Consider the following 25,361-nt stretch of genomic DNA (forward strand, 5'->3'; position numbering starts at 1 on the left):
GAAGAAGAAGAAAAACAGCGGAAGTGTAAGGCCGTTTGATTATATGCCAGCACATACAATATAAAGTTTTTTGCTCCTTATATACGCTTGTCAGACAGTTTAGGTGTACTGGAGCAGTTGGCTGAGACTGTATTTCTTCGCGTCCAAGCGGTGAGTTCCACTATTTGGGGCTCTATTGCAAAAATGGATGTACGAAATTATTATTATATCTTGTTGAACTTTGTTCTACATCATATTTCCACCCCGATTTGTGTCATTTGAGCCATGTGTCGGCACGTCTCTTGATATTCACCGCACGCTCTCTCGCCACTCCATGCCTTCAATGTGTGATTTGAAACACCTCCTTTGCCGCAAATTGATCATTATCCACATGTTGAATGAATAATCATCGCATACGAGTGAAATAATCGTGACTTTTTTCTCAAATACCTTTTTCACAATTATTTTTTTACTGTGATTCTTCAGACCAAAGATTCACGAAAGTTATGAAGTGTGATCAAACTGCATAAATCAATCTCATAACATGGGAGAGAGATAAAAACGACCTTCACTTATCTGATAAAACACGAAGAATTTCAAATTATTATTACACACAAATATTCCATTCATCTTTGTCTTTTTACTACTATTCCATTATAAGAAGAACCCAAGGATTTTTCTAATGCAGAAAACATGTTTCAAAAAAGAGACACTGTTTATAATTAAAAAAAGACTTCTTGTTTGTCAACAAAATGTGGATTTTTCTGTAGGAAGTAATTCTATTATATTAATTTGCATGAAAATTTCCGTTTAATTTCACGGATGACGCTTTCAGTCTTGTATGCAAATCGTATGGACAAAATTCTTCTTATAGTTTTACTGCACTGAAATTTAGTAAAAGAAATTCTACAAAAAAATATTTCCGTGAATTTGACATTCTCTATTAAACTAAATGCTTTTGCTAATAGAACATAAATTCATTTTTTTCTACGCGAGGATGTATTTGTTGTAAACATATTGCTAGCTTTCTTTCTGTGCTACTTCTGCAAATATGCGCAAACTTTATTCTCAACGAACCACAAATGTGCAAAAATCAAAGAACCCCATATTGCATACATTTTGGCGTTTATTAATTCAAATGCATCTACATCAGCAACGACTTCTCCTCATTTTCTCTTACATCTCATACCGGCTATATACAGACATCGACCGAAAAATCGGTGCAGTGTAGAACTAAAATCTTGCATTACAAATAGGAGTAAAATTTAGCACATTATCTCTCTACAATTTCTTCATGCGACCCTGTCTGGCGTCCGTCACAGCTCCCCAGAGTTCAATTATAAAATCATCTGTAAATCCAAATGCCTCCAAGTCCGATGCATCAATTGCTTCAGCAAAGTCCATTGAATTCGTTTTGTTGCAGCCCAAGTCCCAAATCTGGACGTGAGAAGAAAAAAAGAGAATTTTCAGTTAATATTGATTGAATGTTAGACATTTTTGGGGTAGAGAAATGGGCACAAATATTATAGAAATACTCACCTGTGAGGCAAGTTCTGCATCATTAATCCCCATGAAAGAGTCTAGAAGTGCGTTGATGGCATCAATTCCCGCTTGAGCTGCTTCATCGCGCTTCATGGGAAGAGAGAAGATGTGTGAGAAATGTTATAAAAGCTTCAATTTTCTTCACTTCTGTTGAAATTGTCATAATGCCTGAGATTTCGACATAATATGCCTTATGTTATGATTTTAAATTGGAGAAAATTTTATGATCTTGAGGTAATTTTTGAATGTTTTGTATAAAACCTCTTGTATTTCTGTATAATTCAATTAGACCTGCTGTCAATTTATTCATACCAATGAAGTAAAATGGAAATAATTTTTTTCACTTTACTTTCTTCCATCTCGAAAAATGTTAAGCAATGTTTGGAATGTAAGCATTTCGCGTTGTGAGTGTATATTTTTAACGAGGCGAATGATGATTACCTCATCCTCGATGGCTGCGCTTCCGTTGGACTTGAACCTCAGAGTCTCCTTCCCAGTTCCATAGCCCTTCGATTTGCCCATCTTTCCGCCGCCGGCTCGCGGCCCGATGCCCTGGAAGCCACTCGTCATGGGCTCCACGAGTCGCAGTGTGAATGTCGTCCCTGTACTAATATCCTTGAGCATCCTGGCCACTTCGTAGTGCCTCTTGCCGACCACATTCACCCCGTCCAGACGCTCGATGTGATCCCCAATTTTGATGTGGGGAATTCGATCGATGACACTGCCCTCTCTTATCCTCTTGATGAACGCATATCCTGCGCCATTGTCAGTGATTGTCAGCCCCAGAGCGTCCTCGGACTTCTCGATCTCTATCTCTTTCGGGCGGCCCTTCCGGTGTGCGAAAATGAAGTCATCCAGCCCGATCTGACCTCCCAGCAGCTTCGACATGTCGATTTTGTGGGAATTCAGTGTGCAGAAGAGAATCTGAAATTCAGTCGCAGAGAAAAAAGCCATTTACTCCATTATGTTCAACAATGCTTTGAATGCTTTCCCCTCCCATTCAGCCTCATCACCAGTGTCTGTTTTCCATTGAAAAGTACAACGAATAATTGGTAATAAAATGAAAATTGCCGCAAGCACATAATAGTAGTACAAATAATACAAATAAATCTTTCTAAATTCTTTGGCTCTGATGCGGTATTTCTTCCTTCTTCTTCCCCATTGCAGCTCGTCTCCTCCAGACCACAAAAGCCACCATCAGTGTATCAACATGAGAACAATTCACAATCACCTGTCTTTTCATAGCACATGCTATTTTCTGTGCTATCTACGCCCCTCCACTTTTATTTTATTGTCCAATCTCGCTCAACACGCACTGGATGGAGAGATAAACACTTAATCTATTCGTTTTCTCAACTTCCTCAAAATTCCTTACTCCTCGCACAGAATAAAGAGAGGTTTATTGACTTTAGGACAATATCTTCAAAAATAAAAAAGGAGAAAAGCCTCAGAATTATTGATTTCATCCTGCAATTTGTGTGACGAATAAATGTATTGATTCATACAATATGACTCAGTTCAAGTGTCTCAATAAATCATGGCAATTGAGCACAGCGTTAAGCGAAAATATAAAATTTAGGTACATTTTTACATAATAGATGATTCACGTATCTAAGTATTATCTTTCTTACATCAAAATTGCTTTCAATTTGAACGAAAAATTGGATTTTTTCAGTAGAATGAGAGAATAGTTCATTTTCATTCGTTTGACCTAATAAAACACATGTAATGATGGCAGAAAACTCATCAATTCGGGAATAATTTGTTATCGATTTCCTGCAAGCCTTGAAAATATTCAAGAAAACCGTCTGAAAGTATAATGGAGACGTTCCAAAATATCTCAAAACGTGACACTTAGCGTGCGATCATTGCTTGAGCGCTAAGATCAAGCTTGTCACATTGTCTCTCAGCTTTCGCCCCTTTTTCTCTCCTATACAGAAAAATTCATGTTGAACACATAATGCGTTATGTGTTAGAATATATCGTATGTTTTTATTGTATTTAGTCAGCGGTGCGAACCGCGTGTTGCTGGGAAAACAATTGGAATTTTGAATATTTTATGTACCTCAAATACATTACATTACGACTGCGGGGAAGAGATAGACAGAATTAGAATGGAGAGTTAAAATTTCCATGGTGTTTATAAACCTGGAATGGGAGTTGAAATGTTGCTGCATTTAATAGAATTCCACTCTGCGTCAACTCATCGCAATACATTGTGGAGGCAATCGCGATGGCTTCGAGGAATTTTAGTAACAACATGACAATTTTGAAGGAGAGGAAATTGCCGCAGGAATGAGGGAAATAAGTGGAACATTAACAATTTAATCAGCAGTTTGTTATCTAGCGAGAAGACGTGATAAGAGCGAGTCTATTGTCAATGCGGGAGTTATTTTATCTCTGAATGACTCTCTTATTGTTGAAAATTGATTTTTTAACCACGAAAGACTCACACAAACATTTTCTCTACCCTTCTTTATTGCTCTGTGGAAAATATACCATTATCAGTACCGTGCAAAAGATGAATCAAAGCAGTAAATTACGCTATTGTTCGGAATATACATTGAAGAGGTAATTATTTAAAAGTTTCTTCATTAAAATAATATATGTATTAATTCATCAGCTGAAAATAACAAAAATTAACGATTTTTTAACATTGCTGAAAATTAAGGAAAATTTACGAGTGTTTAAAAACTTGTTTCTATAATTACTAAAATATTAATTCTTTGAAAGTTGTATTAAACTTTGGCGTTGTGAATTTTGGTAAAGTTTTCTAATAAATTATTTTATCATTTATCTTCTTCACGCGCTCTTTTACGAGTAAAAGGAAAAATTTACATACACAAATTCACCTTGTGCGAAAAGTATATTAACAGTGTGGAATCGTTTTGGTTTGGTGAAAGAATCAAGCACAAAATCTAAAATTAATTTATTCAATTTCAAATATTGGTTAATTTTCCAGCAAACTTACTCTTGATTAGCATGAATAAAAGACCCTAACCTTTCGTTTTGCACACTAACATTGCAACAATATTTTCCCATATGAAATAAGATTTCGTAACTTCATGTCAATTGTTAAAGTAATTATTAATTCAGTTTTCTGTGCTAATTTGTTTACTTATGCATGATTTGTTGAAATGTATAAATTATGGTAATAAACTTCTGCACATTTCATTGAAAAAACATGCACGAAAATAATGAAATGAAGCAATCTTCATCTTAAAGTGGCATCTAAAAGCTCAACCCATAAAAGCCATTTCTGTTTCCTCTAATATCCCCACTTGAAGATATAATATAGAAATTTTAAATCGGCTCGCCAGAATCAACCTACATTCAAAGCATCGGCGTTTCTCATTGCTGCGTGGAAATGAAATGGCTCCGCGCGGGAAGAGGAAGAGCATGTACAGTTCATTCACTCTCTCGGATGCAAATTTCAACAAATGGATCATGTTATAAGGCGGAAAAGTGCTGAAGTGTTCGTTGATGGGTGAAACTTTTTCTGTGTGATTGTTAAATACCACGTTTTTTAACAAAAATACTCTAACTGTTCAAAATTTTTCTCATAGTCAGCACGATGTAGTTTCATGTTTCTTCACGAGTAGTCTTTTATGCGAGAAAGTCTCTTCTCTCTCTCTCTCTTTCGGTGCCTCAGCACCGCAATCTGGAACGTCTTTTGCCAGAGACCACAAAAATATACTTTATAGAACGCGGAAATTCAGCAATAAAATGACCATGTAAATAATTGCTGGAGTATAAGAGACAAAAGCACTCATTTCCCAAATTGCTCATGCAATTGTAATGTTATATAAAATGCTGAGCTTTTCCCCGGTCAAAGGGAGAATTTAAAATTTATATATCACTTCACTCTAGGCGCTGAAAAGTGTTTTATCGGCATTTTAGTAAATTATTATTGTACCATCGTCAATAGTGCGTGTATGAAATTTCACAGCAAGGCCAATTTAAAAATTGAGCGAACAATGTACAACTTAATTTATTGCATACAATCTCTGAATGTACATCGTCTTCGCAGAGAGAAAGATTCACTCGCAGAGTCATGAATTTTCATTGAGATCTTCAATTTGCTTCAATTATACAACCGAGTAAGCTTATCAAAATGGATCTTTACTGTCTGCGAAAGACTTTACTCTCTGCAACCACCGTGAAATATTGATGCACACTGACGCAGTTTATTATGATTTATTGGATTTACAGGCTGTTTTATCATTTCGTACACGAGTCTGTAATAATCCAAGGCGAAAAATTAATGTACTCCCCAAAAGGTGTGCATCTACAGACTATGAAAGTAAGCAATTACAATGCGCTATTTAGAATCCCAAAGCAATGGAATGATAATTAGCATGTAATTGCTAATCTACTTTCAATGAGTTGCATGAAGAAAGATAAGCCTAATTATGATTTTCATTTCAAATATACCAAATCAACAGTATAACCATCTTATAGAATACTAGAAGCGAATTCTTCGCCGACTTTTGCCCGCAGTCTTCTTACGTCTTGAGCATTTACCTCATATTATATCACTGCGCGTGTCAGGGTTGAGGAAGAAAGAGAAGGGGGAAAAGTGTATTTAATGCTAATCCAAGTGATCACGTGTCTTTGCGCACGTGAATTTCTCTCTCGATGGAATCAATGAGCATTTTCTGTGCCGCAAGAACAATAGAGCGGCACAGAAGCGAAGGAGATCACCCTGTAATGTGTGAGGTATAAGTTGTGAGGTTTTTATCTCTAAACTGACATTGATAGAGACACATGCAATATCACCACTATATAGTTCTCACTTAACATTTCAATGGCACCGCGATAGCTGGCGAAAGTTTCCACACCTTTGGACTGATAAAGCTGGCTTCAAAGTGAATGCTCTTTGCAACATTCGCAATCGGACATTTTCCACTGGAATTTATTGATCAATGTATTGCAATTTATTGGCTATAAAACCACTACCAACCAAGCTTGAGACATAGTGAGAAAATTAAGAATCCAAATCCGCTGGTGAGTGTGAAACATCGCTCCGAATTGTCACTTCCAACATATTTGTGCAATGATTTTTCCAACTAAACTGTATGGTAGCTATCAGATTACCACGAAAACTCCAATAGCGTATTTTTTTCATTTATAACCCATTATTCACTGATAAGGAAACTTCACACCTTACACGTTTTCACAATGTATTTTCACCTCTGTGCGCTAATCGTCTTAAACTCTGTGTTGAAAAGTGTCCTATTACTGGAAGATCCGTTTGTAGAAGCCACTTAAACTAGTTCAAGAGGCTTGACCACAAAGTGGAACTGTTGAATGAAATCCGATACTTCGACCGTGACCCCCTAACTCAACAGACACCAATAGTTAAATTTTTCGTTAGCTATGAGCGCAATGTGAGCAAAGTTTGCAAAAACCGTGTTGTACAGGAAGAGAGATTTCGAACGTACCTCATCGGTTGGGAAGTCGTAGTACTCTGCGATTTTTTGGTAGAGCTCTTTGACGCTGGAGAAGCCCGTTATGAAGCCCGTGGGGCTCCCGTGGGCCAACTGGCAGTGGAACATGAGCTGCACCGGACTGGTGGGACTGGGCGGCAGCGGAGGCTGCGACTTGATCTCACTCTTGGACCCATTGGCCGGCTGAGGCAGATGATTAGTCGGGGCCTGCTGTGGATGCACTGAATTATTATTCTCGTGGTACTGGACCGGTTTCACGGCCTTCTTGTGGAATAACGGCATGTTCGCGATCAAGGTACTATTTTCGATATGACACTTTTTCCACCAAACAGATCTTCCAACGGATGTCGCACTCAATTCACAAAACAGTTTTTGCTGCACCTGGCTGTGACCCTCGCAGCACAGACTTTTTCCTCCGCCTGAGCCTGATTCGCCTGTCTATTGTCTGCAATAGCAATTTCTGATCCACACAGCACATTAATTGTGAATAGACGAATCGTGACTGCTCGTAATTCACCTGCGGAGCCTCACCGAATGGAGAAACGATTGGAGAACACACACTTGTCCAGAATTTCGATTCACATCATCAATTTGAGTGTGAATTGGCGCACTGATAAGGTCGCAACATAAGCTCCACACAGAGGCTCCTCAATAGTCCAATATCAGTGGAAATGCGGGACACAGATAGAGAAAAAATGCGATATCTTTCGCCTTTTCATGACACGATCGCGCTGCACTCGAGCCACAACAATTTTCAATTAAGCAGAAATTAAACTCCACTGCCGAACAGTTATGCAAAATCGCATTTACAGTTCCGTGAGCGCGTTCCACCTGTCGTGGCTTAACAAAGATGTACTTCGCACTGACGCAAATTCAACACTCTCACGCCAGCGAAAATGTTCTACCCGCGCATTTCGAGCCCGATGATCGTCGTTCGTTGACTGAAGCGTCTGTGCGGAGAGACCAAGAGCCAGTGTCTGGCTTGGAACTTTCCAGTCGCGGTCTCTGATTCGCTCTCGCGATGCGAAAGGGGCTATCAAAGGTGAGATTGGAGTACAAACACACGGTTTCGTCAGAGCTCACATTGTGAACAATTTAATCACGCTCTCTTCAGGTATTTTATTGATAAATTCTGTCACTTCAGAAGCTGCTGTATCTCCTTCACTGCAACAATAAACGATGATCACAGACACACAGGACATAAATTCAAAGATCTTTAGTGATTACTTACTTCCGAGGTAATTGAGAAAAAAATTCCATACTGCAATTTTCTTCAAGATACAACAAACGAAAATTTCTGTCAAACCTTTTATTGCTGTCCAAATGCTTTAATTTCTATTGATTCAAGCTGGAAAAGCGACAGTTTTCGTATCCAAAGTGCATATCTAGATGGAAATCCTTACCATAAATAGACACAAAATAGAAGCACTTTCACGGTCGTCGTTTCCGGAACCAAATACACACTTCCAAAAATGCTTTGCCTCTTTCCATCGGCACAAGAGAGGGCATTTTCCCATCCACACAGCTCTGTGTCTCGCTTCCAAGGCACTGAGAGAGCTCTCAGTATTTCACTTCATTAGATCCATTACCGTGCAATTTGTTCACCCAACGAGGTAAGATCGAGAAAAAGACTGTTCTTGCTGCTACATTGCGTTCGTGATCATTGACTGATGGATGATTCTTGCACACTCAAAATCCCTCCTGAGACAAATGCCAATTCTCCACACAAACGGAAAAATTAATTACAAGCACTTTGTTAAAGCACACAGAAGTAGTACACAGAAGGTCAACGGTTTTGCAATAGAGAGAGAATATATACGAAAGTGGTGGGTCGAAAATGGTGGTGATCGAGAAGATCTATCAACAAAATAGCACAGGAAGAGAGAAAAAGATGCATGTTAAACACAATAAGTACACATACGATTTATTATTATTCTCATTTTAATGCACACGAGATGCAGTTAAATGTTTTTGCTTGCTTTATATACTCATAAATATATATATTTATATTTTCCATATAATATATATATTTACTCCTCATCCTCATCTATGATCGTGTCCTTTAAATGTTTTTTTTTGCTCTTTGTTCTATCTTCATCTACTTTAAATATTCACATGATCGATGATGTTCAGTGACTATTCTTACATGTTTTCCTCTTTCCTCAATCTCTTGTTCGATTTTCCTCTCAACACACACGCCTTCTGATCTTCAATTTGGTTTACTGAGAGATCTTGGAACTTTTCAAATTTATTTATTTCGCTAAGCATTTTTACTTTACTCTTGTTCTCATTTTGTTCCATCAATTATATAGATTTTTTGTTTATCACACACACTGTATTTTTCCTCCTTTGTTCTCTTGTTTAGGATTGTGTTTTCAGTGTGCAGTTTAATTTTTTTTTTATTGGTATCGAAAGTCAATACTCTGTTCCTCTTTTTTCAATTATTTTCTCACATTTTTTTTGTAAAGAATTTTTTTTTAATTAAGAATTGACATGAATATATAATTACTTTGCTGCAATATTTTATTATAAGTAGAAGTATTATAGAAATTTTTGTAAGTTTTGCAATTTTTTCAAATGTTTTCACTTGTTAATTAATGATTTATTCTTTTCGTCGCTGCTTCTCCTTTTTATCATCTTTTCACCTTCTGAGAACATAAAAATTCTACAATTTCATCAGATTATATATATTTATGTATATATTTATATATTCCTTTTTTAATAACCATGTGCAAGTATTTGAACGATAAGAACCGACAATAATAAATCATTTTATTTTTGTATTTTTCTCATTTTTTTTAATATGAAGCTTTTTATATACTTGAAGATTAAATGCTTTTTCTGTATATTTCTGATTTTTTTTATCTCACAATATAGCTTCAAATTACATTATTTAACGATGGGCTCTTCTTGTGATCCTATTCTCACTTTATTAAGTAATTTTAATATCCTATTAAATTGTAATGTTCTGTCTTCAATTCAATATAATATTTTTCTTAAATTTTTTTTTTATAATTTTATCATCTTGAAAGCTTAAAAATTTTTCACTAGTTGTTTATATTACACTACATTTCATCTAGGTTGAATATTGTTTTTCAAATTGTACACAAAATTATTGCAACGAAAAAATTCAGAAATTATTTATACTGGTTTTTCTTAATATGTTTTGAGAAAAAAAAATTGTCGAAAGTGAAAAAAATTAATGGGATATTTATGAAAAATATTATACATTCTCTTAATTTAGAAATGTAATTTAGAGAAACAAACGAAAAATCGCATTAGGTTTGATTGTATTATATTATTTATGGACTTGTGAAAGATAAATTGGAAGTTGTTTGACGTCCAATTGTCCAAATAAATATGACGTTGACAAATGTTAGAGAATAAATCATAATCTTATACGAGTTTCATGGCATTTTGCTTGTCCGATAAGTTCTGAATTTTACATTTAGTTTTAGAGATTAATCACAATTGCTCGAAGGAAAAAAACTTTTACAGTTACGCGAGACATTGAAAAGGACAAAAAAAAATATGCAAAATAATGAGTCATGGAATTATTTATAAATGGTTTTGCTTGGACTCTAAATATGAACACATAAGTTATTAACTATTATACAAAAATTGTCCATTTTCACCTACTGAAGAACAAATTTTACATTAACTTCACAATTATAATCAATTAGCATCGTTTTTTAGGGGAAGACAAAAATTGCAGAACGAAATACAAACTAAACGCACAACTTAACACTGGCTAATTGTTTTTTTTTATACACTTTACAATAAATTTGGTGTCTCTTTTTTTTGTAAGAAAGTCATCAACAGATTCTTCTACTCACTTTCTTTTTTTTCCCCACTTCTAAATGTTTAACTTTCAATTTCTTGTCTATTCTGTATAAATTTCTATAATTATGAAAATTTTCATCTTCAATTCTGCAAATTTTTTCAAAACAAAACTCATTGTAAATCGTGAGAAATAAAGAGCAACATAAACAATTAATCGAATCATTATTTTTTTCGTGTCATTCCTCAGTACAACAAGTAATTTGAACTTAATTCTAAATTATCGTAATAATGCAAATTAGCGCAACATGACACATTAATAACCATTTTAGGACGAAATATTATTCAGAAGTTGGTTCTCTCTCTCTTTCTTGCTATTGATTCATCGATATACCGAAAAGGGCCTTTATGTATTTTATACATATTGCTGTCCGTTGTGTTTCTTTAATATTTAGTTTTCTTTAAAATATGATATGGTTTCATTTACCTTGCTCTATACAGTACCTTGAGAAATTAATATATCCGTAGTTATTGATAAAATTAGGCAACTGTTCAAAATCTCTATAGTATTTTAGAAAACAGTTTATATGGTCTTATGTTGAGTTTTGGAGTTTTCACCCTAAACCCGCTTGAGTGTGCTAAAGTGAAATGCTCCTGCGAATACCCAAAGGAAAGGAGATCATTCCTGTTTTAACACTAGGTTTACCAAAATAAGTAATTTTATGCATCACCTTGGAGGCAGGCTATATTTGGACAGATTTTCATTCATTTTGATTTATTCAGTGGCATTTAATATGTGTTTATGGACTGTTTTTGATTACTCTACATTAGTAAACACTGTCTTTATTTAAGATTACATTTGTTTTAAACAAACCTTAAGCACTGATCTCAAATTTTTCCTAACATTCCAACTTTAAGAAATAATTGTCATAGCCGGAAACCATGTCCAAATTCTGCTGATGAATTTATTCATGAAATTCTCCAAATTTTCTACTTAAAATCACATATTTTGGTAAAACCATATGTAGAAGAATTTTTCGGTAATTCCGCAATAATAAAAACCAAGGAAAATGCAAATGACTTCAAAATAGTGTCTCATTTCGACGAGCTAACTTTTGAAATATTTCCCACAATCTTTCATTTGACCATCTACTTTTATTGATAGCTCGAAGAAATATGCTATTTATTTGATATATTCTTTCGCGCTAAGTAGAATTAGAAAAAATTAATCGTGTGTCAACTGCCTTTGTAAGGTGCGATTTGTATTTCTGTCTCAATATTTAAAATAAAACTATGTTTTCAGTATGTTTCTATACTCTGTTTCACTGTGACTAGAATTTAATCTACATATATCATGTATCTAATGTCGTGATGAAACATCGTAACTCCATTCTCTCTTTTTAAATCATTCAACATTGATTACTGTCGTAACGAAAGAGATACAAGAAATGTGTGTAAAAAAAATATTATGAAACTTTCCTCTTTATTCATATTTGCTCTATGATTATCGATTTTCCGCACTGTTAGAATTTTTCTCGATTTTGTAGCATTTCTCTTCCTCTCCCAACATATTTAGTGTCCCAGAAACTCAATAGTTTCAGTACAAGAAGTGTCTGTATTGTTTGTAGTTTAAGAACAACTAAGATTACACATGACTGCAAAGGAATTTCAACTAATAAAAATTCACTACACTTCGCTTCTTTTTCACGTCGTTTGCTATCCATACCATGAAATTTACATCATTTTTTTCTGTTTTGTCTGCTGTTACAATAAACATGAACTCCTCAATATTATGTCCTCAAAATGTAAAATTTATTAAATATTGTAATAAATAATGTTCTATCATCTAATTTATATATACTTCTTTTCATTTATTTAAATATAAATTGAAGATAAATGTTATCACACATCTTCTTGAACTGCTTCCCTATCTTATAGTTCCAGAAAATTGAATCCTATATAACTAATTTTCTTTGATGCGTTATGGTATAATTTTTCCCATTTTTTTTTCTTCTCTCTCAATAATTCTGTGAGCGAAAGACATCCATGTAATTGCATATTCAATGAAATGGCAGAAAAAAGGAATTACACTTTTTATAATTTCACTCTCTTTTTTTCTCAAAAAGAAACAAAGACAATTTCGCTCAATTTTCCGAAATTACAAATAGTGTAACGTCGTTTATATAATTTTATCATTTAGGTATTACTTTTTTCTCATTAAATATATATCATATTATTGCTAAAACGCATCTTCTCTCTGTTTCAATTTCTTTTCATCTCTCTTTTTTTTGTTGTCTCATCTCTAATAATCAAAAAATCACTACAATCAACTAAAATTCATTTTTCTCTTTCTTCCATTTCGTTCTTCTTCTCCTTCCAAAAACGGGAATTTTCAAATTAATCAAAGAGCATAAAACTCCTCCTTTTGCCATGCTCTTGAAATGACAAACACATCTTCTACAGCCGTCATCTTCACATCACACATTTTGCGTGTTAATGTGTAAATTAGCTACAAATGAGTAAACGAATGGAATATCATTAAAATTTATAACATACTACATCCTCTTTTCCCTTCAATTTTCCAAAAAACAAACCGAAAAACATATCACTTCACTCCTCAAAACAGTGAGCAATGGCCCAATGATTGAAAACAAAGTATTTCTTTCTTTTGTCTCTTTTTGTCGAATGTGGTTTTTATTTTTTTAACTCTTTCAACACGAAGATATCCAATTGTGATCTCAATGTGATGGCGAATTCAAAAGCCAAAATATCCGGCTATCGTTGCGGCAATGATAATCAAAAGGATGCTCAAACAGACCAAAATAATGATCTTCTTCTGTCGAATTGAATAACACAAGAGTTTCAGTATATAGAATGCACAGCAATTTTGGCTCACAAATTTTCACAATATACAAATATATACTCTTTGCGATGGTGATTCAAAAAGAAAAAAAAAACAGAAGGGACAAAAAGTGTTGTACAAAAAGTCTACGGAAACCAAGGGAATGAAAAATTCTGGTTGTACAAATATCTAATGTACCTGAGAGGAAAGATTGATGATATTTGTGAAAAATTTACACTCTCAACTCGACTCATGTCACCTTGCCACGTCTGTATTATTATCAACAGCATATAAGACGCCACATTTCACTCTTTCCAGGTTTCCAATAAAGGATTACTTGTAATATTTCTCAGTGCTCTCAAATATCATTGCTCGAAAACATCAAAACTGAGGGGGTGGCAACGCAAAGAGACAGCAAAAATTATACACATCACGTTGAAAACAACGCACAAGTTTACAAAATAAATCGGTATACATTGTATCTCTCTTCAAAATTTATGTGATTAATTATTTGGTGGTGTCAGTGAGTAACAGAACACAGGAAAATCATAAAATCCACACAACAGTTATTGATAGCTTTCTATTTTTTGGACACTTCTATAATATGCTTTTTTTCTCATCTGCTACATTGTTAGTTGCTCTTTTTTTTGCTTTCTTTTGCTGTTCATGGTTCAGTGGTGATAATTGTGATGATTCTTTGATGGTGAGAGGTGGTAGCATTTTTTTGCTGACTTCACAAGTTTTAAATGTTTACTTTGTGGATAACTTTCTTTTCTTATACTCTCATGTTCTTTACATAAAGTAGCTACTGACGTAGGCGGCCACAATAATACCCAGGACAGTGAGACATAGCAGAATCATGATCTTCTTCTGCAGGAGGGGTGCATAAAGTGCATGGTATTAGTATATTTATCCTATATGCTCAATATACCTTTATCAGCTAAACAATTCTTCTCTTCAACATCTACGTGAGGTACAAATTACATTTGCAAGCGTGATAAATCACACTCTAGAAATTTGTCAAATCGCTAATGAAAACGCCTTCTCAACTGGATCAAAAGTGCAACAAGCTTTTTTTTGAGAAATGCACTTAATTCATTTCAAAACTAGCAAGAATCCTTATTAAAATTGTGAAGCTCTGTGCTTATTTTGCATAAAAAGTTTTGCCAAAGTATTTATCTTCAAGAATAATTCTCATTCTTACATTCTTTTCACACGATTCACACCTCGAGAATGTTCTTGTAAAAGAGCACTCTTACAAACAAAATTGAATTGAATTACTTCTCTTGTATTTTTTATGATTGCATTAACAATCCATTAGAAAACCTTAAAAGCTTTTCTCGTGTGAAAACAATGTACGCACTCTACAAAACTGAAAATCAACTAACTATCGAAACGATTGTAAAAGAAATTTAAGAAAAAAAAGTCCTGCATAATTATGAAATTGATAATTCTTTCACGAGGAAAAAATAACTGAAGTAAAACGGCAGCGAAGAAAATGAAAAATTTCCACATTAAATATCCATTTATATTTTCTTGAAATGATCATTTCTTTTTATATATGTTCCTCTGTGTTGATTTTCTCCAATGGTCATTATACAAATTGATATTTCATAAATTTATTCCGTGGATTTCTATAGCAGTATTGCTAAAATAATTGCTATAATCACTAAGGTAATTAGCAGGCAAATCATTATGTAAATCTTTTTCTGCAATAAAGAGAAAAAATAAACAAAATAAAATCATATGTTGATATCCAAAAAGGTACAGCCAGTATTACGACAAACATAATCATTAGTGGGTGTGCGTGCATTCCAACTTAAAAGTCCATTGATTTAGGAAGGAACAATTGTTGAAAAGTAAATAGCTAAGACAACAGCAAGAATCACTAGTGTTACTGCAATGCAAATTATTATATAGATCATTTTCTGCAAGTAAAAATGGAAAAGAAAATATTGTTTTTCAAAAATTGCTAAATGTTAGTGGAATTAAGAATTTTTTTTTGCCATATCCCATGCACTCAACAAAAGCTTGCTCTCGATGCCAATTATTGCTCCTTTGCCAGATATTTTTTTATTGCCTTTCATTTATATAGAAAAAAGAGACAGAGGATGAGATTATAAAAACAACAACTATACATAGTCACATAAATATTCATGGTATTTTAGCCAAAGACCCTCTTTTATTCCGTGATATTAAGCTATTTAGATAGTGTCATGAAGCGAAATATATTAGTCATTGTGTGGTTGCCCACAGGAAAGTGATCAGAAAGGGTGTTCCATTTTCTCAAATCTTTCCAAAGGAACCACTTTAGAAAGGATTTGCTGAAAGAGAGGTGAATATAGAGAACATATTGATTTCATTGTATCTTCTTTCAAATTTTTTCCCTCTTGTGTCAACATTGCAAGATTCAGTCAATTAGTATTTGTCAATTCTCTAATATCAATCTCTCCTTCACCATATCGCTCTCTCTCTCTATTCACTGGCATGTGCTCGGCAAAGTTAGTGAGAAAGTGGAACGTCCAGCCGGGGAAATTATGTGTTACTGTCATCATTATTGTCACAAATCTCTTGAGATGTACCTTTCTGGCTTTCGACTGATACTCTCTGGCCTGTACCAGCTCCCCGTGAGCCTTCTCCACGTGACTTCCACTCTGTTCAACATGATGCTCAATGTTATCCACGAGATCACCCTGGTTTTTCATTTATAATTCATCCGGCCGCAAGATACGCAGATACCTTGGAGGGATTTTCATTCGTTGATAGAAGAGGAACAGAAAGTGTGTTGTGTGTTTATCAAAAAAAGAAGTGTGGTCGCAAAAGTTTGCGGTTTTAGTTTGGAACATTTTACGTGTTGCAGAAAAGTCAGTAAAGTGAAAGTTATCGACATTTTTTTTTTTATATATATAATTGTAAGGGAAAGAATTTTCCAGTAGAGAGAAAATTGTTCAAGTTGTTGTTTTTATCAAAACACCCCGTAATTGATAGCAAAAAGTATTTGACATGTAAAGCGGACAGCATAAGAAAGTTCATAAAATCATGCAGACGAGATTAAATGGGAAAACAACATTCAATTAACGTTAAAAAAATCATCAATGATCGAGGAAAGTTGAGAGAAGACATATAATAAGTGAGGGAATAGAACGCAAAAAACACAAATTAGTGAAGGGAAAGAAAAGGAATGATTGCAAAAATGTGTGACACATTTTTTTGCGGGGGGAAGGAATGGATTGGATAAAAGAAAAAAAAAGAAAACAACACATTAGTTTTATCCAGATTCAATAAACTCACCCGACGGGCTTTGCTTTGATATTTCAGTGCTTTTTTCGTATCTTGTGTTGCCGTTTGGACATAGTCCATGGCATGTTCCACGTGATATTCTATACGATCAATCATCTCGCCCTGTATTCCAATGGATTATCAAGAAATTTCACCAAATAACACAATTGATTAGTAAGAGAAGTGCAAATGGTGGTGATGGTGGTGGTGTTAAATGCTGACACCCTGTGCTTTTGAGACCATTTAACAGCTTAAATCTATTCCAGACACTTCCCTTGATCCAATCAATATTCAATTGCATTGAACACAGACACGCTCGAAAGTGTAACCATAAGTTTATGGGAAATCAAACCTTCGCTTTCATGTCTAATTTGCAGATCCCGGTCTTCATTCACACATTTAATTTGCAGAGATACAAAATATTGAGAAGCTCTTCCGCCTCAATAGACTGTGTTTCCCCTTTGGGAATGGTGAAAATAGGTTTTCTTGTTTCATAACTAAATTAAGCGACATCATGCTTTTGATATACAATCTAAACATAGAATGTTTGTAGAATGAATGATTTTCCTAGAAGTCTAATCGAATTACAATAGTTAACATCAGGAGAAAATTTAAATGATGAATACAGCAGGAAAAATTCATTTTCCACCTGCATAGAGTTCAAATCAGATGAATCCACATGAATAGGAAATTTAATAATAATGTTACTGAGAACTCATGAAACACTATCAATTATTTCTCCTGTGTTAAATATAACACAATATATTATTACTGAAATTTCATAAAATATCTAAAAGGATAATTAAACACTTTCAGTGGCAATTTCTGATTAGGCATCATTGTCATCAGGTGGCAAAATCCATGAGGCCAAATTAGAGGATAAAAGCCGAACGGTTATGTAAGAATAGAATTAGAGAAATTCTCTTCTTCGATTGCCTCTATTTTTTCCTCTCTTTCTATTTTCGGCAAAGTATAATTCAGTTATACTTTTATGGCACTCTCCATTCTGGTATTCAATGGAGGAATTTTTGGGTTCTCTTATCTCTACCTCATTATCAGCCTTGAAAAGTTTATCTGGAAAGTTAAATGGTCGCAACAACAGGTCTCCCAGTATATTACATTGGAGTCAGCGAAAATGGATAATAATTGAGATGCGGAAATCTTGGCAAATCATACGCACCTGGCTCTCGACTAGCATTGCCATATCCATGAACATATCATGAAGTTCTCTGATTGAATTCTCTAACTTAATAATATCTGCATGTCGAGCTTCAATATCTGCCAGAGTCTGTTTGGCTTGTTGCGTTTCCATAATAATCTATATATGGCGTGAGACAGGAAGGATGAAAAAGAGAAGATGACATTATTCATTTATAAATGTCAAATGCAGTCATGGTGAGAAATTAAATTAAATTCCCACTTACTCCTTGAGTGAATACCGCTGGATTCCCTTGCTCTAACATCTCTTCCAACTCCTCATTGGTTGTAGTTCTACCCGCTGCAAGGCGAAGTGAGGAAAAAATAGTGTTAAATTGACATGCACTTTGTGATATTTTGACTCATGTCACTCACTAATTTCTAACTGTCTCTGTATTCTCCCTTTGCACCTTTCTCTGTAGTCCGTCTGAGTCCGGTTGTACTCCGTCATCACCTCAACAAACTTTCGCGAGAGGGTCGAGTGCTGTGTCTTGCGTATTCGTAGGTCAGCACTGGACTTGTTAGCCTGTTCCTCTTGTTCGATGTTCTGTTCAATGCCCTGCAGATGGTCAAACAAATTGACCCCAAAGAATTAGTATCGCATTCCAAATATTATTAATTAAATTACACCAAATTCAACCCCACCTTTAGCTTAGTACGGACTCTATTGGCAGTTTTCTTTATGTCGGCCATAAGGTCTTCCAACTCCTGCTTTGTCTCTGCGAAAAGTGGAAAGAGTATTGGAAATCAATTAAGACATTCGTGCCACCCCCCATAAATGGGCTAATTTATAGCAACTCACTCTCATCAGATTGAGGCGCTGATAGAATTGCACTGTGTTTTTTCTTCACTTCCTCCACATTTGTCTGGATCTTGTCTATCATCTCCCGTATCTCTTCGACTTCATTGAAGAAGTCATCCATGAAGCCATCCCTTCCCTCCACATTAACAGCAACATCGTCCGGCCCGACGTCATCATCGTCGCTCTGGGCCTATAAATAAAAGAAGAGACAAGAGAGGTTGCATTTAGTTATCAATATATTGATTATTCCATGTCAAATTCCTCGCTCTCTTCCTCCCTCACTCTCTCGCCCCTCATCAATTGAATTACATTTCACGCCAAAGGCTTCCCCGTACATAATCATATCCCAATATAGACGAAACAAACTCCATATCAGTGTGATTCAAATTTATGTCATTCACCAATTTACCAGTTACTAAACACTTTAACTCACATCACAGGCCATTGTGAGTGGCGGAGTGAGAAGAACTGTGAATAACCATGAGGCGCTTATGAGAAATTATCACATTGTAATCTTACGCTGTTCACCCAGACAATTTTCATTGAATGTCATACAATTACACTCTTCAGTGGAGGCAGAAAAATAAATAAAGCATTCAACCCGAAATTCCACACTCGATAATTGTGTAATTACTTATCAAATGAAAACACTCTCTATGCGTAAGGTCTGTCATTTGCATTTCACATGTTTCAATGATAATTTCATTCTCGCAGTTCTCAACAAATATGCCAAGAAGTGAATTTATGAGAGATTCTCATATATAAATTCAGTCACCCAAAGTTCTCTCTGCATGCAAATTTTCGCATAAATTGATCAACTAGCTAAATTCTAATTAAGGTTGACATCTCCTATTATTCACATATCTACAACCACCGAAAACAGCACACACGGAATTTCCCGAAATACGCTTTGCCGTCAACCAAAAAAGTTCATTTAATCTCCACACAACAGTGATAACAAAGTGAAAGGTGAATTAAACTTTATTCCGAATGAGATCCTTCTCAAGATGCACAGAGCAACAAGTTAGATGAAGAAGAAAAAAATACTTGGAGCATCTTTGTTGAAATTAAATTATTCCATTTTTCCACCCAAATCTTTGCTAAACACCTTCTGGCAGAAACAATTTTAAACTTTCTGTAGAATCTTCCAGTATTAAAATTATTCAACGTGAAAGAAACATCCAGAGCAGAACGCACATGATGATAAAGATGATTTCAAAATGTCAAATTGCAAATTGGATCACGGTTTGTCCCACTTAATTTCAACCACAATTTTTTCATCAACTTTTATCACACATCATGCGAAGGGTAAAACATATTTCATACAGCCAATATAAAGTCAATAAAATTCAAACTCAATGTAAAATTCTATCAGCAAAATCACACGAAGTATTGAGAGAACAAATTTTTTAGTGTCAATAAAAATCCCTCTCGTCGTGTGTCTATTTAATTAAAATTCAATACTATCCCATTGTACCTTCAGTTAAAATAAAACAGAATGGATTTATGGATTCTATACACACATATATATATATATATGGTAGACAAAACTGTCAAAACTTCCTAATTCGCTTAATCAAGAAAGTTACATTGAAATAATTCAAACATGTTGGAAAATTTGGAACAATTGCAAACATTTTAGTTGACCTCAATTCGCATGTAGTGTCCAATGAAAAGTTTCCGATGTAATTTCCGATACAGTTTACATATGTTAAATATTTGCTTTTACCATCAAAATTGTCCAAACTTGTATATGAAATTCATTTTAACACAAACATCCAGTTTGCTCACAAGTTGAAACATTAAAATTGCGACGAAGATCATTAACCGGAATGCATTTTACATATGTAGTGCAGAAGAGTCTCATAAAAACAGAACTTGATAGTATACTTTAAGACAACCCTTAAGATACGATTTGCCTCGTATAAATGATCAAATAAATAATTAGTAAAGTGGCATATAATTAAAATTGATTACGAATTTGATCAAAACTTCAATTCAAAACTTTAATCAAATACAAAATTTATCTTTCTTACAAAATACCTTCTCGTGAAATTCAAAACTTTTCTCTGATACTACATGAAATATGTGTTCCTGAACTCACGTTCGCAGTTTTGTATTTCAGCAAAATCAAAACTTAAACTACTATTCTAAAGTTTTGTTGTAATATTTTCCTTCCTCAAATTTCAAAAAGGGGAAAAAAAGTATTGAATTGCATTTTAAGGTATTCTAGAGTTTTGAAAAAAAAAGAGAATGAACAATTTTCTAAAGTGGAAACCACTTCGAATTGATAGCGCAGAAAGTACGGGTGTGTTTAATTATCCACTGTTGTCAGACAATACATTATAAATAAAATGTTCAAATGCGGGAAATGCCGGGCCATTGCATCACAAATGAAAAATGAAAAATGTAATTTTCAATTAAACACCTCAAATGGGGCAAAATCAACACGCTGACTCACTCAATCACAAGACGCGAAAGTGCTTCTCCTCTACACAGTGAACTTCTCAATGAATTCCCTCTTCATTCCATTACATCTCTCTCTCTCTCCCTCTCTCTCTTCATCCACTGCACGTCAAACTTTACTACTTTTATTTGTCTTTTATGAACGCTTTATGGGAATATTTCAGTTGTGGGAATACATTGATAGCTTCAGTGCGAAAGAAAAATTCCCTTTGCCCAGGGTCAGTGCACTTTTATCGTTCATTCATTGAAAAATTTGTATATATGCTGCGCGACACACTCTCCCTGCAAAATTTCCACGAATTGACATGAAAATTTTTCCCTTAGCACACCACAGAATTTCAGTTTTACACCCACCCAATGCCAGCCACCCTTGGCCACGGCCGGAAGAACAGGGATCACCGAATTTCGAGGGTGAGCACGTACGAGTGAGACGAGGAGAGATATATCCCTCCAAATGTGTCATGACTTGCCCTCAATGATGCGCGCTCTCGAGTTTGCGTCGCTCATATCGGCCTTGAAGTGTGAAGAGTATGAGGTTTGCGATATAATTTATCACCAAATGTGAGTCACGGGGTTATTTGGCAGTATTATTCTCTTTTTTTCTCACACTCACACCTCTTCCAACAAAAGCCAATTATCACGGATGAATTGAATCGAATGTCGGCGAAGATTACGGAGTGGATGTTGGAAAAATTGTCACCCACAAAAAACCCGCAGTGTCAAAGTCCTCTCACTCTCTCTCTCTGTCACAGCAATTAAAGTCCAACAGCAATCCAACAGGGACGTGGAAACACACAGAGCAAAGAGATGAAACAACCCTTGAGTATTCTGATAGGAAAATTTTACGGAAAATGTATTAATTCCGGGGCGTGAAATGTGTTAAAGCTTTTTAATACACTTTACTCGTGAATATCAAGTTATCATTAAGAATGTCCACATAATAAGAAGTTTCACAAAATAATACAAGAACCTGTTGAAAGGTCGAGAAAGTCTTTGAACAATTTGGAAAGATTCACTTTAACAAGTTATGACTCAATCCATTTCTCGATCGTGACTACGTCATTGCCATCTGAGAAGCTACTTTTACTTGACCACCACTTTCGCACGAGAATCGAGTGAGAGATATTCAGCAATCAGAAAATCTGAAGGAGATGAAGATAAATGAACGCGAAGGGTTGCCTTTGCAGGGTCATTTGTTGCATATATGTGTGTCCTCGCTGCAAGTTGCACTTGTCAGTTTGGCAAACCTGCTGCTCTATGCTCCCTGACCTACACATTCTCGGGGTGTGCAAAGAAGCGCAACAGATTCCCATTAAATTTCAACACAATATCCCATGAGATCCGCTGCAACTGATAAAAATTCACACAATTTATGCTGGACAAAAAATGCGCCTCATCCACCCACACACAGCAGCACATCAACTCGCAATCCATCGACTATGCGGTATATTGTACATTTTCAAATTAAATGCGGTGACCCTCTCGCTCTCGTTGGCTGAATCACACTCGGCATTCCTATTGTTTGAGGCGGAAAAAAGGCACCCAGGGCTTCCCACTGTGCCTCAATATCTCACTGTTAAATCTACAAACTCTCGCGGTAGTTGAGGAAATCACTGGAATTGAGGCACATCATAACGAACAAAAAAAAAACTTTGTGTCGCGGTGGAAAATTCAAAGAGGGAAAACTGCAACATTTTCCCGTACAACCGAAAACACCTAACTTATTTAAGTGAACAATCATGTTTTAGCGGAAGCGCTTTTGTGCTTTCCCACTGGAAGAAAACCGAGAAATTTACCAATTTCGCCTTTTTCGCATCTCCACAAAAATAGGAAAATTAGCTTCTCTATCAAATTCACAAAGTCAAAATTTCCACCTTTGATCAATTAATTTTGTACAAGTTGTATTCTAATCCAAATCAGCCGTCATAACAATAAATGATTTACCGTATGTCAGCAGGGGATTTAAAAATAAATTCGCACATTGACGATTTTTCGTTTTATCTCTTTAGTATCTAACATGCACAGATAAGCGAAATTTGTGACTCAACTATTAAACAGGTGTGATTCAGATGGTTGGAATTGATGAAAAATAGACAATTCTGCAATGTTTCACATCAAATTTCTTGTTTAATTTAACTCCTTCTAAGAAAATAAGAAACTTCAATTCAAACATTGCATTTTAATACACTAAGTGAAGAGTAATTCAAAGAAGTTGTATAATAACATCTCTTTGCGCTTAAAATAGGTACATGTTCGTTCTCGAAGTTTAGATATTGTTATTTTAATCCACAGAAAAGTAGTTTTCTCAGATTGTAAACGTAAATTCCTTTTGATAATGTTCAAATTGCATTTTTATTCTGATAATATTTTTAGAAAATCATTTGACGTCAAGGAAAAATATCGATTCAGAGTTTCTTTAAAAAAAAGCAGATTTGCTAAAGAAATTGCTCAGTGTTGAATTAGAAGATTAAAAAATGTCTAATAGGAAAAAAAATCTCAAGCTTCTCAACATTTCTTGACAGAATTTTACTGACAATGTCTGCGAATATTATTAAACAATTTTACATAAACTACATTTTTCGTAAAATGCAGAAATATCTGGAAATCAATCCCCCAAGAAACCATGTATCATCAAGAATTTTACAATTCTTGGAGCGCTATTCACATTTAGCTCTATTTAATGTTTCGGAAAACGTAAAATACGCATATTTTGCCCTTTATTAACTTATCGACCCTATTTAGCAGTTAACGATAAAAAAGCGACATTAGGCAACTTTTAGTGTCGAATGTTGTGTTTCTGGGTGTGAAAAACGTCGCAAAACTAGAGCACACTTGCAAGGGAAGAAGCAGTGAATGGACGGAGCAAACATTGCGGGCGAAGGCCCCCAGGGTGCCGTGCAGGGAGGCCCGAACGGGGCGGGCGGAGAGTGAATTGGTTGCGAGGCGGAAGGGTTGGAGGTCAGAAAGGTTGGGAAATGGTCCAGAACTTTGATTGATGGTCATCCACGAGATTTCCCATTGAAATCTGCCCCGCATTGTTGGCCACATGGGTGGGCGGCGAGGGTGGCGGTGGGTGGAGGGCGAGGGGGCGCGCCGGGGGAGGACTGCGACTCGCGCGGGAGACGCGGAGTCTAGACGAGCGGGACAATTAAGTCGTGAATTGCGGGTGTGATTTGCGTGTGGGTGGCCGAAAGTCGAGTGCGAACGGGTGGGGCTCGAGTGGGGCAATGGCTAGAAAATCCGCCGCTGAGCCTCCAGCGAGTGACTCAGCGGCGTGAACTGCCCGCCGTCCGGAGACACCCGGAAGACGCCCTCGGCCGCCCACATTTTGGCAGCGCCCGAGGCCGCGGGGGGCGCCGTGGAGGGACGCGAATGCTGGAGGTGAGTCGTGCTCCCATTTCCGGCTGACGGAGGCCGCCAGAAAAAGCTGTGCGGGCTTTTGCGCCAGCGAAAGCTGAGAATACGTACCGCGACAAGTGCTGCTAATCTATCCTTCGTCATGATTCACTGTCGAGGATGCTTTCTGGCGTGATTTCACTGCAAGATTGCCTCTGCACGGAACAGGAAAACTGGCTCAACACCACACCAACACTCTTGGCGACGATGGGCTCGTGTAAAACGGAGAAGATTTTTTGTGGAAGTTGTTTTGGGGCAGGGCAAACTTTACTAGATATCCATTTGATGGTGGAATTTGACGGTTTGGTGGTCAGTGCCAAACAGATGCACTATCTCACGGTCTTCTCACAACACCCTGCTATTTTGCACAAGTGAGAAAAATTTAATACCACACACAACTACTCCATAAAAATCGATATTTTATTTTCTTCTGCAACAAGCACAGCGCTTGCGTATGACAACTTCTCTCGAATCCGTATCTTTTTCGCCACACCAGTTGGCACCACTGCAGCGCTATGACGTCCGAAGGGTGGCGTGGTTTACGCGTACCAAATGATTTTTCTACGCCTTCCCAACTCAAGCAAAATATTCTTCTCCGGCTTTTCATATGTGCAACACGATGAGAGTG

The 25,361-nt window shown here is 35.8% G+C and overlaps 2 protein-coding genes across 6 annotated transcripts; both read right to left on the bottom strand.

Moving 5' to 3' along the window:
* Positions 1 to 1,087: 1,087 nt before the first annotated feature.
* Positions 1,088 to 7,909, bottom strand: LOC132257999 (PDZ domain-containing protein GIPC3). Its single transcript, XM_059755087.1, has 4 exons — positions 6,966 to 7,909; positions 1,963 to 2,445; positions 1,519 to 1,608; positions 1,088 to 1,416 (listed from the first exon to the last, which is right to left on the bottom strand). Exons 1-4 carry the CDS (start codon positions 7,251 to 7,253, stop codon positions 1,261 to 1,263), a joined length of 1,017 nt encoding a protein of 338 aa, XP_059611070.1. The 5' UTR covers positions 7,254 to 7,909; the 3' UTR covers positions 1,088 to 1,260.
* Positions 7,910 to 13,059: 5,150 nt separating this feature from the next.
* Positions 13,060 to 25,248, bottom strand: LOC132258000 (syntaxin-1A). Of its 5 annotated transcripts, none has more exons than XR_009468262.1 (9): positions 24,806 to 25,248; positions 18,872 to 19,061; positions 18,715 to 18,788; positions 18,445 to 18,628; positions 18,297 to 18,370; positions 18,053 to 18,190; positions 16,176 to 16,286; positions 15,374 to 15,521; positions 15,225 to 15,302 (listed from the first exon to the last, which is right to left on the bottom strand). XR_009468262.1 is itself a non-coding variant. In XM_059755089.1 (8 exons), exons 1-8 carry the CDS (start codon positions 24,836 to 24,838, stop codon positions 15,228 to 15,230), a joined length of 879 nt encoding a protein of 292 aa, XP_059611072.1. In that variant the 5' UTR covers positions 24,839 to 25,227; the 3' UTR covers positions 13,060 to 15,227. The 5 variants fall into 5 exon arrangements, 3 of the variants coding, with proteins under 3 accessions (XP_059611072.1, XP_059611071.1, XP_059611073.1); XR_009468261.1 differs by lacking the exon at positions 16,176 to 16,286 and adding an exon at positions 16,885 to 16,995 and having other exon boundaries at positions 15,231 to 15,302; positions 24,806 to 25,229; XM_059755089.1 differs by lacking the exon at positions 15,374 to 15,521 and having other exon boundaries at positions 13,060 to 15,302; positions 24,806 to 25,227.
* Positions 25,249 to 25,361: the final 113 nt, after the last annotated feature.

This window comes from Phlebotomus argentipes, unplaced genomic scaffold, assembly GCF_947086385.1.
Source record: "Phlebotomus argentipes unplaced genomic scaffold, Phlebotomus argentipes genome assembly scaffold_4, whole genome shotgun sequence".
Lineage (NCBI taxonomy): Eukaryota > Metazoa > Arthropoda > Insecta > Diptera > Psychodidae > Phlebotomus > Phlebotomus argentipes.